At 35.9% G+C, this 18,269-nt stretch overlaps 1 protein-coding gene and 1 non-coding gene across 2 annotated transcripts; one reads left to right on the top strand and one right to left on the bottom strand.

Annotated features, from left to right (window-relative positions):
- On the top strand, positions 1–138 carry LOC140603291 (U4 spliceosomal RNA). The gene has a single exon (XR_012006288.1). It is a non-coding gene; the product is annotated as a U4 spliceosomal RNA (small nuclear RNA).
- Positions 139–5,076: 4,938 nt separating this feature from the next.
- Positions 5,077–6,015, bottom strand: LOC140602152 (olfactory receptor 11H6-like). Its single transcript, XM_072771552.1, has one exon. The coding sequence runs from the start codon at positions 6,013–6,015 to the stop codon at positions 5,077–5,079; it is 939 nt and encodes a 312-aa protein (XP_072627653.1).
- Between the last annotated feature and the right edge of the window lie 12,254 nt (positions 6,016–18,269).

The following is an 18,269-nucleotide window of genomic DNA, read 5'->3' as shown; positions in this document are numbered from 1 at the left end:
AGCTTTGCACAACGGCAGTGTCATAGCCAATGAGGCTTATCTGAGGTGCAATTATTGCTAATTGGAATCTCTTCATAGATCAAAGATATTTGTGTCTATCCCTAGTTTGCTAAGAACTTTTATCGCAAATGGATGTTGGTTAAAACATAGTTCAATATGTGTGGGTATGTTATAGTTCAATATGTGGGTATGTTATGTGGCTAGATTCTTATGTGCCAACTTGGGTGTTAATATCATCTGACAGGGTTTATTTATGTATTTTAATTTATTTTAAAGATTTTATTTATTCATGAGAGACACAGAAAAAGAGAGAGAGGGGGAGAGACACAGGCAGAGGGAGAAGCAGGCTTCATTCAGGGAGCCCACCGTGGGACTGGATCCCAGGACCCGGGGATCACAACCTGAGCTGAACCACTCAGATGCTCAACCAATGAGCCACCCAGGTGCCCCTCTAATAGGGCTTAAATGGGAAAACTAAAGTCAAATTTAAAATACCCTAGTTCTGAGAAAAGTTTTGCCCTTACAGCCCAATTGTTGAGAGTTTCCTATATTAATGTTTTATTTTTTAAGGAAATATCACTTAAACATCAGCAATACTTAAGCCTTAAGAAGGATCTGATAAAATAAAAACTCTTTTTCCACACCTGGTGTTTTCATGGCAGCACACACTAGTTATGACAATGAAATATGAATGCTTTCAGGACTCCTGGGTGGCTCAGCGGTTGAGCATCTGCCTTTGGCTCAAGGCATGATCCTGGAGTCCCAGGATCGAGTCCCGCCTCAGGCTCCCCACCGGGAATCTGCTTCTCCCTCTGCCTGTGTCTCCGACTCTCTGTCTCTGTCTTTCTCTCTGTCTGCCTCTCATGAATAAATAAATAAAATCTTTTGTAAAAAAGAAAGATGAATGTTTTCTTAGAGGGTGAATCTATAAGCTATCCCTAGTGCAGGTGTTAGCAGTGTATGGCATGTGATCTGAAGTTGCTTCAGTTGGCTAAGGTGACTCTCAATGTCACAAATTCCTATTCACTGGTGAAGGCTACTTTCTGCTCTGGAGGGTAACTTATTCCCATCAAACTCTGTGAGAGGAAACCACAAGTGGGAAGTAATTGGTCCTCATGACTGCTAAATGTCCATTTACTATGTTTTAATTTCTTTCTGCTTCCAGAATCCTGAGGGCACCTTGCTCTCACTGCCAGTTACCTCAATTACCTGTGCTCTATCTAGTGTTTTACAAATTCCACTCACTATCCTATTTGGATCAAGTTATAGAAATAAGATACCCTCTTTCCTTATTTCAGCCAGTATATATATATATATATATATATATATATATATATATATATATATATATTATTATTATTATTATTATTATTTTAAAAAGATTTTATTTATTTATTTGACAGAAAGAGAGAGAACACGAGCAGAAAGAGAGGCAGAGAGAGAGAGAAGCAGACTCCCCTCTGATGAGGGAGCCCAACGCTGGGCTCAGTCCCAGGACCCTGGGATCACAACCTGAGTAGAAGACAGACACTTAACTGACTGAACCACCCAGGTGCCCCTGAAATACTACTTTAAAATATTATTCAAGCTTTATAAAGTATTTAATATATGAATCAAAATTTGGAACCACCAAAAAACTGAACATCTTGTAGTTTATACCTTTTCAATGTTTTAAAGTTATTTATTTATTTATTTTAAGATTTTATTTATTTATTCATGAGAGACGCACAGAGAGAGAGGCAGAGACACAGGCAGAGAGAGAAGCAGGCTCCATGCAGGGAGCCCGATGTGAGACTCAATCCAGGCACCCCAGGATCATGCCCTGGGCCAAAGGCAGGCACTCAACCACTGAGTCACCCAGGCGTCCCTCAATGTTTTAAACACAAATAAAAACTCCAAGTGATCAAATAGAATGACAGAATTGATGAAACTCTTTATCTCTCTTTTTCTTTAGATCACTGGGCTATCATTTGTCTCCAATATGTTATTTAAAAACAGGAATATGCAAGATACCTGGGTGGCTCAGGGGTTGAACACCTGCCTTCAGCTCAGGTCATGATCCCAGGGTCATGGGATTAAATCCTTCAGCCAGTATATTATTTTATGCACTTAAGCAGAAAATTTATACATTTAAGAGGAAAATAAGTATCTTATTTTAGGATAATTAAAATATTTACCTGAAAGTTTGTTTGAATAAAAGTTTATTGGATTCATAAATGAATCGCATGAACAATGAGCTTCTCATGAACAATGCTTCCCCCTTCCATTTCAGTTATGTCAGGAATAACTCTTTCCCAAACTTCCCACTTCTTTGTCCATTCTCAATCACCCTTTCCATCCTTCACTTTTCTTTGGATAGCACATATGGCAGCCTCTTACAGGTAAATTACTTCCAGTGCAGAAAGTATCCAATAAACTTATAACACATACTCTGAAATCAACAGTTCCTTCCATTCTTGTGAATGCTTCTTCAAAACCAATTTCTATATCACAGAAGAGAACTTTGGTATTCGAATAGGGGGTTATTCATCTTTGATTTGGATGACCATGCACTTAGCTCTAAATTTTATTCTTAGGATATTCTGGATCAGACTTTTAGATTAAGGAAGAACATCAAAAAGTTAATATTTAGATCAAAGTTATTAGACCTGGAAAGAACTTTTTCTCTTGAGTCATACTTCTATATAATGCCTTTGAATCTTATTGAGACCTGTTATTAGAAGCAGCTGTATTGAACCAGGTTATATCTATGTATCTATCATCATCTATCTCTCTGTATAAGATATTTCAGGGGACCAATGTTCACTATATTTCTTAGTTTTTCTAGTATGAATCCTCATGAAAGAAATCTTTATAGAACTAAGAGCCGTTAATTGATCTTTCCTTATAAACCCACTTGTTTTCTTCTTACAGTTAATGAAAATCATATAGCAGGTAATGTTTTCATTCTCACTTTGCTTTGAAGGGACTTAATAACACATTTAGAGGCTTGACTTTAATACCAGCCTAAGGTCTTATCTAAAAACTATCATTCTATTTTTTTTCTTTGCAAGTTAATATTATTCTTATTCCTTCTTTTATTGCACTTTTCTTTTGGTACGTCAGATCCTTAATGGAACAAGGTGGAATATAGCATAATGAAGGCTTATTTATTTATTTATGTATTTATTTACACATTTATTTATTTATTGAAGGCACATTTAAATAAATATAAGTAAATAGCTAGTTCCAGGATAAGAGATTATATGAAGTGGTAAGGATTTTATTAAGATGAGATTTTTATTAAGACTTCCTCTATATTATTGAACAGGCTTTCCCAGGATTTCAAATAAAACACTATTCATCGTGGCCTAGGTGGTTCTGGATGATCTGATCCTGCCTACCTCTCCAGCCTCATCTACCATTTTCCTTCTGGATAGCCAAATAAACTATTTAATATTCCTTGAAAATCCCAAATTTTTACCTGTACTTACATGGGACTTGGTTCCCCTAGAACTTTGCATGGCACATTTTCTGACTTTGAAATATTACTCCCTAACAAAGGCATTTTCTAACCATCAAGTCTAAATTACCCCTTATCCTATACCAACATTTTCTATATTCACATATTCATGTTTTATTGAGATATAGTTGACATATGATGTTAGTTTCAGCTCTACAATAGTGATCTGACATATGTATATATTGCAAAATTGTTACCACAATAAATTTAGTTAACATCTATCACCACACATAGTCACAAATTTCCTTCTATCCTTTACAGTACTTTTTTACACTTTTTTTTACACTACTATGACTAACTGGAATTATAGATTTATGTGTTTACCTCATAATTATCTGTCTCTCTCACTAGAATGTGGATTTAATAAAAGCAGGAACTTTATCTTCCACATTGATGTAATTCTGGGCACATCACAGAAATAAATAAAAGTGTGTGGAATGAATAAATGAAATGTATCAATCCCAGACATGAATTGAGCAATTTGTTTTTGAGCACAGTTGGGACAAATAACCAGGAGTGGTAATCAAATTTCTCTGCATCTGTCTTTATCTGAGTCTCTTAGAATCACTGTTTTGCTCTCTGTCTGCTTTTACCTCTTTTGGGCTGTGCACGCAATTCAACCTTCCTTCACATAAAACTAACTGAAATCCATTAGCCACTATATGACAGTCTTCTTTTAAAATGTAAACCCATTTCCAGGTATCTTAGTTATCTTGCATAGGTAAGAAAAGGTAAGAAGAATGTAGTCTAGTCCTTATTTTTCAAATGGAAGTTTTCAAAATTGATGCACAAAAAAACCCCCTTCTATTCTCATCAGTGTTTGAGTCACCTATAGGTACTCACTGTAACTTCTTTCACTTTTTTCTCTGTGTCACACAGTTATTTAAAATAGTGACTGTAAGATGAGTTTGTCGATTGGTGCTGGTCTAGGTGCACCAGAACCACTTGATTAACATTAAAATAAGGATTTCCAGGCATCCGCTTCAAAGGTTCTGATTTAGATTTGGAGAAAGAACTGGGAATCGGTTCTTTTAAAAAGCTCCCTAAGTAATTATGAAACAGGTTTGGGAGACAGTGACAATGATCTAAGATCATTGTCAATCTTTTGGCTGTCAATTATTTTAAAATTTTGGCTCAATTATAATTTGATTGGCACTAATTTCTTGTTATCTTAACCAAAAATGTACTACTCTTCTAAGAAGTAGAGCAGAGATGTTTAAGCAAGAAAAACCAAGTGTAAGAATGACCTTTGACCACTTAATAGAGGTCAAAAAGGCATGAGGCCAGGGACTATGTTAATAATCACAGTTAAATGGACAATTATTGGAGATTAGGATAGAAGAAGAGCCTAAAGTCCAGACATCCAGGTAATTTAATTCAAATTATGATCTGCAAATTCCTGACCTGAGGGCAAGGTATGGTTTAATTTGTCATACAATTGTCCATTATGTAACTAGGCAGGAATAGATGAATTTGAGTGTGCGTTTCAAGAGGCAAATAAATAAATCCTTACTTTTTAGATGGGAATGGAATGGAGAAAAATAATTAATTAGATTTTACCCATTCATGAGCTCTTATTTGCTTTGACTAATTTTTGTGCTCATATGAATTTTTCTCAAGGCAGCTTTCATGTCTTTGTTCCGTAGACTGTAGATCAGTGGGTTTATAAGTGGGGTCACTGATGAGTAGAACAAGGTTACAATCTTCTGTATCCCAGATGGATTTCCAGAGGTTGGGCTGATGTACATTACCATGAGGGCTCCATAGAAAAGAGAGACCACAACCAAGTGGGAACCACAGGTGGAGAAGGCCTTACGTCGACCAGCTGCTGAGGGGACACGCAACACTGCTCTGAGAACCAGTGTGTACGAACCAAGGATGAAGAAGAAGGTGATGAAGATAATGAGAGAGCTCAATAGAGAACAGGAAAGCTCAATTCCAGGGGCAGGGATGCAGGACAGGGCCAGAAGAGGACCGGGGTCACAGACAAAGTGGTCAATGGCGTTGGGGCCACAGAAGGGGAGCTGTGTGATAAAATAGATAGGGATCGGATAGCAGAGGAAGGCTGTGACCCAGCACAGGGCCACCAGGTTCATGCAGAGGCGGTTGTTCATGATGATAGGATAATGGAGAGGCTGGCAGATGGCCAAGTACCGATCAAAAGCCATGAGGGGCAGTAAGAAAGTCTCAGTGGTGCCCATGGAGAAGAAGAAGTAGAACTGAAAGAAACAGGCTGTGAAAGAGATGGTTTTGGTCTCAGATAGGAAGTTCTGTAACATATTGGGAACGGTGGTGTTGATGTAACAGATCTCCAGGAACGAGAAGTTGGCCAGCAGAAGGTACATGGGGGTATGAAGTCTGGGATCCAGCTTCACTGCACAGACAATGGCCCCATTCCCCATCAGTGTCAGGATGTAGGACACAAAGAACAGCAGGAAGAGGAGGACCTGAACCTTTCTGGAGCACGGAAAACTCAGGAGTATGAATTCAGTCACTGTGCTGACTCCTGACATATTCACGGCTTCCTAAGGGGCAGAGAGGAAAAAGTGACAATGACAAACAAAGATGACCTTATTCTTTAATCCTCAGAAATATTTCCTTTTTGGAGATCCCTAACTCCCTCAGATTCTATTATTCCATTAAATAAATAGCTAAGCTGCTGAAGATTATAAACCTTGGGTAGGGCTTGGTGATCAGACTTTAGATATTTGTATTTTCTCATTTCTCTCTCTGAACCTTCTCGCATTAAAACGCAGGATGTTATGCAATAAGCAGCTTGGAGAAGGTTGATGGCAGTGCTCACAAATGTAAGTAGGTATGAACATCATGTATTCGTTTCTATAGATTAAGAGAGATAGACCCTTACTACTGGACAGAGTTTCAATTACTTAAATGTTTGGAATTAGAGACCCAGATGTTAGGCATCAGAAGAGGGAGAAAGGTGACAACACACGGAAACCTCTGCATTTCACCGTTATTCTGGATCAGTGTTGAATTGTAGGTGTCGGTGTCTAAAGTTATCTGACAACTGAGACAAAAATCATCAAACATACCATCCATTCTTCAGCATTCATCATGGTTTGTTAACTCGATAAAAATTGGAACCCCCAGACATCTACGTGATGGCTTTCATATCACTTCCATCTTCTACCTGTTGAATTCAAATGCTTCTGTAAAACCTTGGTCTAGGTTGAATCCCTACTTATAGGTTGAAAAACTGAGCAATGCAACTGGTATATTATTTAAGGATTTTTGAGGGTTTTGCCTGAAGTGTCACACAGTGTCCTGGAAAGGCCTCCATTCTTCTGGGTTAGGGATGGATGCAGATGCTCACAAATGTCAGATACTGCCCAGCAGAGGCCTCTGGGAACCGAGAGCAGTGTGGGAGCCATAACCCCTCCCTCTGACCAAGATCCCCCTCCTACTCCCTTGCCTAGTCTAGATGTGGAAGGTTGGCATTGCTTTGGGAAGTTGAAGGAGAATCTTCGCGAAAACTTCCTTCTCTGAGTAAGTCTTAAGTGTCGTGTGATTGCCACGGTGAGACAAGCAAAACAAAGCCTGTGAAGTTGCCTACGTTTCTGTTGTTAGTAGTTTGGTCTTAATTTATTAATTTATTTCAGAATCCCCTCCACAGTGAGGGACAGACCTGGTTCTGACCGGATGCAGCTCCTGGTTAAGAAGGACCAACTCTCCCTTCTTCCTCATCCCCATCTCTCGGTTCCCTGACAGCCAGGCCTCTCAGGTGGAAAGATGAATCTCCTTACATTCTTCAGGTGACATGAGGGGCTATTGTTTCCAGGATCACACAGGGGCGGCGGAGCTAGGAGGCCTACCTGAGGACTGTCCTACACTTGTACCTCCTCTGAACCCACCTCCCCGTAGGTCCGGCAGGTCTGACTTGTAATCCTCTGTTTCCAGGGCAGCAGAAGGCAGGCACGATGGAGAACATGGGCTCCTTGGCAGGCAGCAGCCCAGAGAGGGCGCCTTCATTGCTGGACACTTCTGGCTTGGAGAGAAATATTGGCTCCACTACAGACTTATCTATGTTTCTCTGAAATCTGATTCCTCCTACGGGATAGTGTCTCCTGTGACTTCCAGAAGTGAGAATTGATGAGAGGGGATAGTCAGTTATATACCCAATGTTCCCCTCCCTCAGGAGGCCCTTAATTGGCCCGTGGGACTCAGTTTCCCCAGTGTTGATCAGATACTCCCAGGCTATTCTTAGAGCAGATACTTATTTTGTTGTATAGAACACGTTACCCTCATGATAGTACCATCACTATAGTAACACCAGCTTACTGGAACATGAGCTTTTTTTTTTTTAATTTTCTTCTTCCTTTGCATTCAGTCTTATTCTTTTTTGAGTCTGCTGCAAGGTTTAGATTCTCATATATCAGTATCAGAGAGTCATGTCATCAGATTTCTCATTCTCATTCCTGTTAACTTACTCCATGGGTGGAAAGTGGTTATTCCTTCTTTATATTAACAGGTTTTCTCCCAGGTTCACTCTGTGCTTATAGTATGACACTGATAAGTAAATTTCATTTCATGGTGATCAAATCCCAAGAGTAGAGAACATGGAATGTGTGATGGAATGCCAAAGTTTTAGACGATACCTCCCCATCTAGTCCTTTAGGTTATTTCAGACCTTTTAGCAGGTGACAGTAAAATTTGGCATGATTGTTGAATTTTCTTTGTTCTTTAGAGTGAGTTATTGCTGAGAGAGATGACTCAAACTTTTGGATCCTTTCATTTTTATTACTTATATGTCTATATATGCATGTGTATATGGGTATGTGTGTATGTAGTTGAGATATTTAATAACTTTTTTTCTGTTATTGGTTTGGAGCCATCTCTAGTGAGACCACAACCTTGTTAATAATTTATTGGCTACACAGCATCCTTGAGCAAAAAGAATTTCATGAAGGATTATGACTTGCCGTTTGCTTATTTTCTAAGGATCATTTGTGTAAGGTAGACATGTTTCTGTCTTTTAAATGGTGACAGCACTTTTCCAGTCGTGAAAGTTGATATCCTAGTAAGCACAGCAGCCAGTTTTTTGAGTTATTTATTCATTAAAAGGTTTTAATGTTTGAATTCGTGAAGAACTTTCTTGACACTAAAGCCTGCCAAAATTATTATTTGGAATCAAGAATTTATCTAACTTTCATTGGGTGGATGGTGTGATCCCATATACTTGAACTGAAGTATTAAACTGTAGAATTTAACTGGACGGAGTTGAGGGGCACTTTTGATGTTTAAAAAATATATGTAAAAATACACACACCCACACACATGCATACTATATTTTTCCATGCATAGTAAAGTTCTCCCTCCTGGTATTGAAAGACATTTGGGAAATACTCCCTTATTTTATTTTTTCCCATTTTATTGAGATATAAATAACATTTTATAAATTTAAGTTATAAAACATAAAGATAGATGATAGATAGATATGGCAAAATGATCAGTACTAAGTTTAATTACATCCATGACTACACGTAGTTACAAAATTTTTCTTTTGTCGGTATCTTTTAAGATTTATTTTCTTAGTGACTTTCAAATATGCGATTATAATATATTGTTAAGTCTAGCCACCATGCTGTACTTTATATCCTTACAATTTTTTTTATCTTTTAACTTGGAAGTTTGTACATTTTGACCACCTTCACCCATTTTCTTCACTCTCCATCTCTGGTAACCACCAATCTGTTTTCTGTTGCTATGAGTTCAGTTTTTTGGATTCTACATATAAGTGATAACATGGAGTATTTGTTGTTCTCTGACTTATTTCACTTAACATAATGCCTTCAACATTGCTAAGTGACATACAAGTTTCCTTTGCAGTATTTCCTCCTTTTTTGTGGTTGAATAGTGTTCTATCATAATATATATAAAATGTATATAATAATAGGATATACAACATATATTTTAAATATAATATATATTTAAATATATATTAAATATATAGTAACCATATAATATATATGTCATATATTCTATTATTCTATCATGTAACATATATCCAATATATTCTACTCTATATTATATATTATATATATATGTGTATATATATTTCACATGCATGTATTGATTTACGTGTGTTGAACCATCCTTGCATTCCAGGGATAAATCCCACTTGATCATGGTGTATGATCCTTTTACTGTGCTGTTGAGTTATTTCGGTTAGTATTTTATCGAGACAATTTCCATTTATATTCATCAAAGATATCGGCCTATAGTTTTACAGTAGTTTAAATATCATATGTCTAGGTTTACATTATATGTCTGGTGTTTATTATGCATTTTAGTTTTTGAGATTCTTGGATCCATAATTAGGTGACTAATACTAATTTTCAAAAATTTTTGGTCATTATTTCTTCAGTGTTTCTTCTTCTTTGAACAAACAGAATCAGATGTCATACCTTGAACAGTAACAGACTCAGCAGAAATAAATGGGCAGGTGGTAATGTTCTAGTTCGTATATCTTTTCAGGTTTGAATAGTGACTCTACCACTTTTCTGTCTGGAACAGGGAGAAGAATAAAATAATTTTGAGTCTAAGTCTATTTTTGCTATCTTCTGTATTATATTATCCTAAAAAATGTTAACCCAGATAGGAAGAGGGGAGTGGCAATAAGTGCAGCAATATGAAGATGCAGTATAGCTTACTCTATCATGGCTGGCTGAAAAAGTAATTATAAGCAGAATCTGAGTCCTCCCCCCCCATGTCTTTTCCTTCTTGGGGAATCAATTTGTAGTTGAGAAGGAGAGAGCTTTAGAGTAGTTGTTCCTTCCACTTGACATCTGCCTCTTCAGGAGACTTGGTCTTAAGAATGTTTACTGTGAATTGTCCCCAGGAAACCTGTAATTTTGAGTAAATTCCTTTTGTCCTCAGTGTTTCAGTTTCTTTAAAGAATAATAACATTATTTACTTCATATGGTTGGTATGAAGATGAAATGAGCTTATTTGTAAAAACAGTTACATTTATATGTAAAGCCTGACACATTTTTTATTCCAATTTTGTTTAACTTTCCCCCAAATCACACAAAGTTAAAATCTTATAATAAACCTCTCCAAGCTTTTACTGAGATATCCTGTGGTTCATTTGGGATATTGTCCCTTGCTGCAGCGAACTATAAACATACTCTCTATCTACTATCGTTATTATCATTAATATCTTCTTAAGATACACTCATCATCTTTACTGTGACCTACGAGATCTGCATATTCTAGGCTCTGGCCACCTTAATGATCTTATCCTCATTCACTCCAAGCCAGTCACACAGGAAATGTATTTTGAACATGCTAGTTTTGCTCCACCCTGAGGACCCATGTGCTACATGTTTTTTCTGCCTGGAATACTCTTCTCCCAGGTATTCACATATCTTGCCTCCTTGCTTCCTTCACTTCTAATATCTGTCTCCTTCAAGAACACTTTCTTGACCACCTTGTTTGAAATATACACCCACCACTTCTATCCTCTTATTCTATTTTGTTAGTGTCACTTAATAGTAAATGGAATTATGCATTTTTTATTGTCACTTTCTTTTTTTTTTTTTTTAAAGAGTTTATTTATTTATTAGACAGACAGACAGAGAGAGAGAGAGAGAGAAGCAGAGACACAGGCAGAGGAGAAGCAGGCTCCATGCAGGAGCCTGACATGGGACTCGATCCTGGGTCTCCAGGATCACACCCTGGGCCAAAGGCGGCTCTATACCGCTGAGCCACCCGGGCTGCCCTATTGTCACTTTCTTGTCGTCTTCGGAGCGTAAGTTCTATGAGAACAAAGTCTTTTTGTCTTGTGCCTTTATTCACTTCTGTATTACCAGCACCTAGAATAATTCCTGGCAAAAAAGTAAGAACATAATAGAAAATTGTTGAAATGATGAAATAATTCATTACTTCATGGCTTATGAGACAAAAATAAAAAGAAAGCTTAGAATCGATTCCCAGAAACAACATAATGTAAACTGTTGTTAAGATGGATGTGGGGGGGGGGAATTAAAGGGATCTCCAAATTAAAAAAGAATCAAGAGAATGTGTATCTTCATAATTTCTGGTCACTGTTCCTTAGTTGACTTTCTGTTCGGTTCTATTGTAGAACTCCAAGTGCTTTAAATTTACTTTCTGCCTATATTATTATGGACTTGATTCTATTTTTATGTCTTCTCTTGGTTTGTTCTCTTAGTATCTGTGCACACATATATTCCACTTATTTTTCAAGATCTGGCTCAGATGCCATTACTTCTGTATTACATTATGTATTCAGCCTTACAAGCAGAATTGGCTATGACTTTGCTTCCATAATATTATTCACACAACTCCACTATGTAACATTCAAGTTATTAGATAACTCATATTATTGTTTTGTAAGAAGTTAAAAGCTTAGAAAAGGACTTCCAGAATGGAAGAGTAAGAGCCTTCAAAACCCCACTCCTTCAAAAAAGCATCAAGCAGGAATTATTAAAATAAGTTTTATCAGAACTCTGGAAATTAGCCAAAGGCTTGCAACAATTTAAGAATTTATTTTCCCAGTAGAAGTGCTGAATCTTGATAAGAAGAGTGAAATTTACGGCATTTTATCTGGCCTTATTCTCACCTCCCTTACCCATTAGCCTTCAAAAACCAGCAGCCTTGCAGCCATGGTATCTGTGAAAATCAATAGGCTAACAGCCGTTAGAGAGGGAAGACTGGGTTTGGAACTACTCCAAAAGCTCTGTCACCAGAGAACTCTCACTTTTTGGTCCATCTTACAGCTCCCTGGAAAAGCTCCATTTACAGGACTTGTTATTTGGCCTGAATCAAAGGTTGCTCAGTGGGCAAAGGTGTAGCCCGGGATATTTTTGAAAATAGTGAAGGTGATTGTTTTAACATTGCAGCTGCTTGGAGCAGTGATGTCAGCTGGGACAAATGGGAAGCTGGATAGAAAAAAAAAACTTAAAAAGTAGATCTGGGGACTGAGATGTCTATTGTGATCTTTGAAATGTTCCAGTGTATTCCTGGGGATCTAGAAGAGCACACACATGTGCAGGGCTGTGCACATTTCCAAAGAAAACTTAAGAAGGCCATAATATTTTACCTGAGGCCATATCTGAGGTCCTGCACAAGTGGGAGATAAAAGTTAAAAGAGTTATAAACTGATGAAGCTTTGGCCTAACCTTTGTTGCTTTACAAAGAATGGGTAACCTTTTGGTTGAAGGTGTTTAAGGAAATCTCTGTGCAATTATGATCTGACCACTAAGCTAACCAAACAGAGACTTCAGTAGCTACATATAACAGGTGATATCGAATAGGATTAGTAAAAAAAAAAAAAGTCATTGAAGAAACAGTACCATTAGTTTTTAGAACAACCAAATGAAACAACAATAAAAACCCAGAGAAGTAGGGAAATTAAAAAAAAAAGCCAGCAGTCAATAAGAATTATCTTCAGGGAGTCCAGATGTGGGACTTACTAGGCAGAGTTTATTTTTTTAATAATAAATTTATTTTTTATTGGTGTTCAATTTGCCAACATACAGAATAACACCCAGTGCTCATCCCGTCAAGTGCCCACCTCAGTGTCCACCACCCAGTCACCCCCACCCCTTGCCCTCCTCCCCTTCCACCACCACTAGGCAGAGTTTAAATAAGCTTTTATAAAGAACTTCAAAGAAACTGAAGAAAAGTCTATCTAAAGAATTAAAGGAAATTATGAGAATGATGTCTCACCAAGTAGAGAATATCAAGAAAGAGATATGAATTATCAAAAAGAACCATATGGAAACTCTTTGTTGAAAAGTACAGTGTCTAATAAAAATATTTAATTGAGGGATTCAACAGAATATTTGTGTGGGCAGAAGAAAGAATCAGCAAATTTGAAAATACATAGAGAATAATCTGATAAATAAAAGCAAAAGAAATGAAGGAAAATAAGGAAAATGGTCAGAGTTTCAGAGAATGGTAGGATACCATTAGGGATACCAACACGTGATGGGAGTCCAAGAATGAGAAAAGGAGATTAAAAGGGGGAGGAAAATATTTGAAGAAAGAATGGCTTAATATCCCCCAAATTTAATGAAAAACATGAATTAACACATCCAAGAAGCTTAATAAGTTTCAAGTAGGATAAATTCAAAGAGATCCACATCTAAACACATCAGGGTCAAACTCTTGAAAGAAGAAGACAGAAAATTGTGAAAATGGCAAGAGAAAAGTCATCACATAGAAGTCATCCTAAATAAGACTAACAGCTGACCTCTCATTCAAACCATGGAAACCAAAACAGAGTGAGTTGGTATTTTCAAATGAACTGAAAGAAAAAGATAGTCAACTAGTAATTTTATATCTAGGAAGTCTATCTTTTACAAAAGAAGGAAAAATTAAACATTTTCAAACAAAAACTGAGAGAATTTGTTGCAAGCAAACTTGCATTACAAGCAATATTAAAAGAAGCCTTTCAGGTAGAAATGAAAGGACTAGACTTGAATCTAGCTAAAAAGTAAACACCAATAAAGGTAACAATGAAGGTAAATATAAAATAAAATATAAATGTGTTTTTACTTGTGACTCTTTTCTTCTCCTGATTCAAAAGACAACTTCATAAAGCAATAATTATAAAACTGTGTCAATGGCTTTATAATGTATAAAGATGTCATTTGTATAGCAACAAAGGCAATAAGGAGGAGGGAGAGAAAGGAGGTACATTCAAGCAAAGTTCTTCTATACTATTGAAATTAAATTGAAACTAATATACATTAGATAGTTTTAAGATGCAACCACTAAGAAAATAATTCTAAAAATATATCAAAAGAAACAAAACAAAAGGGAAATCAAAATGGGTACTAAGAAATACATATTTAACACAAAAGGAGGTAATAATGAAGGAAGAGATTTTCAAAAATAAATGAGAGGAAGTAGTCTTTCCCACTCATTTTATGAGGCCAGTATTAATCTGAGACCCAAACCAGACAAAGATGTCAGAGGTAAGTAAAACTACAGACCAGTATTCCTTATGAACATAGACAAAAAATGTCTCAAAAGAATATTAGCAAAAAAAATCCGGTAATACATAAAAAGATAAATACATCATGACCATGTGGGATCTATCACAGGTTAGTTTCACTTTCAAAATCATAAATGTGTTACTTACCATATGAATAAAATAAGGTAAAAAAATATATGATCCTCTCAATAGATACCAACAAAGCATTTTACAAATTTCAACATTCTTTCATGATAAAAATCCTAAAAAATAAAATAAAGAAAAACTTAGGAATAGGAGAGAACCTCCTCAAGTTGATAAAAGGGCATCTATAAAATATTCACAGCTAATCTTACATATAGTGGTGAAAAACTCCAGGCTTACCTAGTGTCATGAGTACTGGATGTTCTAAGCCTCAGCAAGAAAAAGAAATAAAAGACATCCTGATTGTATTTATAATAGCATGAAAAAGAATAAAAATCTGACAAATTAATTTAGCAAAAAACCTTGAATAGTGACAACTACAAAGCATTGTTGCAAGAAGTTACCATAAATCTAAAATAGAGAACCCATGTTATTGGAATGGAAGACTTAATATAATTAAGGTGGCAATTCTCCTTGAGTTATCTTCAACGGAAATTAATGACTTGACCTTCAATTTTTTTTCATGTCCTGATGGCTCATTTCTTTTTGCTACTGAAAAATATTCCACTATATAGGTGTATCAATTTGTTGTCCATTCACCCACTGAAGGACTTCTTTGTTGCTTCCAGTTTTTGATAATTATGAGTAAAGCTAGTATAAGCATTTGTGTGCAGGTTTTCTTTGTAGACATAAGTATTTGAAGCAACCTGGTGAATGCCTCGGGGTGCACTTGCTGATTGGTATGGTATAATTAAGTTCAGTTTGGGAGGAAACTGCCAGATTGGCTTCCACAGTGACTATCATTTTGTATTCTTGGTGAATGGCCAGCGAATGGCAGTTCTCGTTGCTCTGCATCTTCGTCAGCAGTTGGTACTGTCAGTTTTTTGATTTTGGCCATTCTTGTTAGTGACTTGTAACGGTATCTCATTATGTTGATTTGCAATTCCTTAATGAGGGTGATGTGGAACATCTTTTCATGTGCTTATTTTTCACCTGTACATCTTCCTTTTTTGTAATGCCTTTATTTATTTGGATTTGGTAGCAGGATAATGGTGCTCCCTCTGTTTCTATTTTCTGAAATATATTGCGGAAAATTGGCACCATTTCTTTGTTAAATGTTTGATAGAATTCACCAGTAAAATCATATGACCTTGTTGATGATATTTTTAAAAGGTTATTAATTATTTATTTCCTTTTTTATATAGTTATAAATTCTAGATACATAGCTATAGTATATATATATATATATATATATATATATATATATTCCAATTATCTAAACCTATTTCTCCTTGTGTGGATTACAGTTTGTGCCTTTTGAGGAATTTGTTCATTTCATCTACATTATTAAATTTGTGGGCACAAACTTAGAGAGTTTCTTTACTATCCTTTTAATGTCCACCTATGTCTTCTCTCTCTGTTTTTTTCACTTGGTTAGCCTGGCTAGAGGTTTACTAATTTTTAAAATATTTTTGAAGAACTAGCTTTTGTTTCATTGATTTTCTCTATTTTTTCTGTTTTCAATTTCATTGATTTCTGCTCTAAATTTTATTATTTTTTTTCTGCTTTTTCAGGCTTAAATTGTTCTTTCTCTAGATTTCCTAAGGTAAAGAATTATATAATTAATTTTATATATTTATTCTTTTCTAATAGATGCATTTAATGCTATAAGCCTCCTTCTAAATACTGATTTTGCCACATCTCTTAAATTTTGATGAGGTATATTTTCATTTTTATTCAGTTTAAAATGTTTTTTTTTAATATCATGAGACTGCTTTGTTGTTGTACATGTAGAATAGAAGTGTGTTAAGTTCCAAATATTTAGTAATCTTCCAGTTGTCTATATGTTATTGATTTCTACTTGAATTTCAATGTAGTCTGATAATACTTTGTATTTTTTTTATTATTTTTTTTACATTTTCAAAATTTAAATTCAACTTGCCAACACATAGTATAACACCCAGTGCTCATCCCATCAAATGCCCTCCTCAGTGCTGTCACCCAGCTACCCCAACCCCCACCCACCTCTCCTTCCACAACCCTTTGTTTGTTTCCCAGAGTTAGGAATCTCTCATGGTTTGTCTCCCTCTCTAATTTTTCCCACTCAGTTCCCCTCCTTTCCCTAATAGTTTTTTTCACTATTTCTTATAGTCCATGTATGAGTGAGACCATGTGGTGATTGTCCTCTTCCAGTTGATTTATTTTTATTCTTTTAAGCTTTGTTAAGGTGTGTTTTATGGTCAAGAGTGACCAGAATATGGTTTATCTTGGTGAATAATGTGCTATGCAAGTTCAGGAAGAATGTGTGTTGTGTTGTTGGATGGAATATTTTATAAATGTCAAATAAATTCAGTTTATTGATAGTGCTACTTAAGTAAACTCTATCTTTACCAATTTTCTGTTTGCCTAATCTATCAGTTACTGAAAAAGAGATGTTTAGCTTAAATACAATATATAATTATATATATACTAACTATAATAATATAATAGTGGATTTCTTTTGTTCTCACTCTTTGCAGTTCTCTAGGTTCTTGCCTCATGTGTTCTTAAGCCCAACACATTGTTAGTTTTAAGTTTGGGAAGCATCAAAAAAAAAAAAGTTTGGGAAGCATCCTGTTAGAAAATTCTATGAAATTACAAAATATTACAATTATGAAAAAAATAATGGAAATATATAAATTGTATTATTTGGTTTACCTTAAAAAAAGGAAATAAATGACTCAACTTTAAAATTCATGTGGAAATGCAAGGGACCCAGAGTACTTAGAGTTGGAGGATTCTAACTTCCTGATTCCAAAGCTTACTACAACGATACAATAATGAAGACTGTGTGGTACTGGCATGAGAATAGACCAATAGAGTTAGAATTGAGCATCCAGAAATAAATCCTTATATTTATGGTTTAATATTCAACAAGAGTGCTGAATAATTCACTGTAGGCAAGAATAGTCTCAACAAATGGGTATCCACATGCAAAAGAATGAAGTTGGATTCCTCTGTATATAAAAATTATTTTAAGATGGTCAGTCAATAATCTTAAATGTAAGATATAAAGCTGTAAAACTCTCTGAAGAAAATAGGCATAAATATTTGTGATGTTGGGTAAGGCAGTGACTTCTTCTTTACCGAAAGAACAAGAGACACAAATAAATTGGACTTCATCAAAATAGAAAAAACTTCCATGTTGCAAATGACACCTCTAAGAAAAGTGAAAAGCAACCCACAGAATGAGAGAAAATTTTTGCAAATCATTTATCTGATAAGACACTTGCATCTAGGATATTTTAAAAACTCTTAAAACTCAACAGCAATAAGAAATAAGAACTAAGTCAGCTATTAGAAATGACAAATACCCACCATTTGCTTCAACGTGGATGGAACTGGAGGGTATTATGCTGAGTGAAGTGAGCCAGTCGGAGAAGGACAAACATTATATGTTCTCATTCATTTGGGGAATATAGATAATAGTGAAAGGGAATATAGGGGAAGGGGGAAGAAGTGTGTGGGAAATATCAGAAAGGGAGACAGAACGTAAAGACTGCTAACTCTGGGAAACGAACTAGGGGTGTTGGAAGGGGAGGAGGGCGGGGGGTGGGAGTGAATGGGTGACGGGCACTGGGGGTTATTCTGTATGTTAGTAAATTGAACACCAATAAAAAA

The sequence above is a fragment of the Canis lupus genome, chromosome 13 (genome assembly GCF_048164855.1).
Source record: "Canis lupus baileyi chromosome 13, mCanLup2.hap1, whole genome shotgun sequence".
Taxonomy (NCBI): Eukaryota; Metazoa; Chordata; class Mammalia; order Carnivora; family Canidae; genus Canis; species Canis lupus.
The sequence above is the reverse complement of the archived record's forward strand: the minus strand, read 5'-3'. Positions and strand labels throughout refer to the sequence as shown.

Bases quoted from the DNA above. Each gene is read 5' to 3' on its own strand.
- LOC140602152 (XM_072771552.1), bottom strand. From the start codon at position 6,015: ATGTCAGGAGTCAGCACAGTGACTGAATTCATACTCCTGAGTTTTCCG.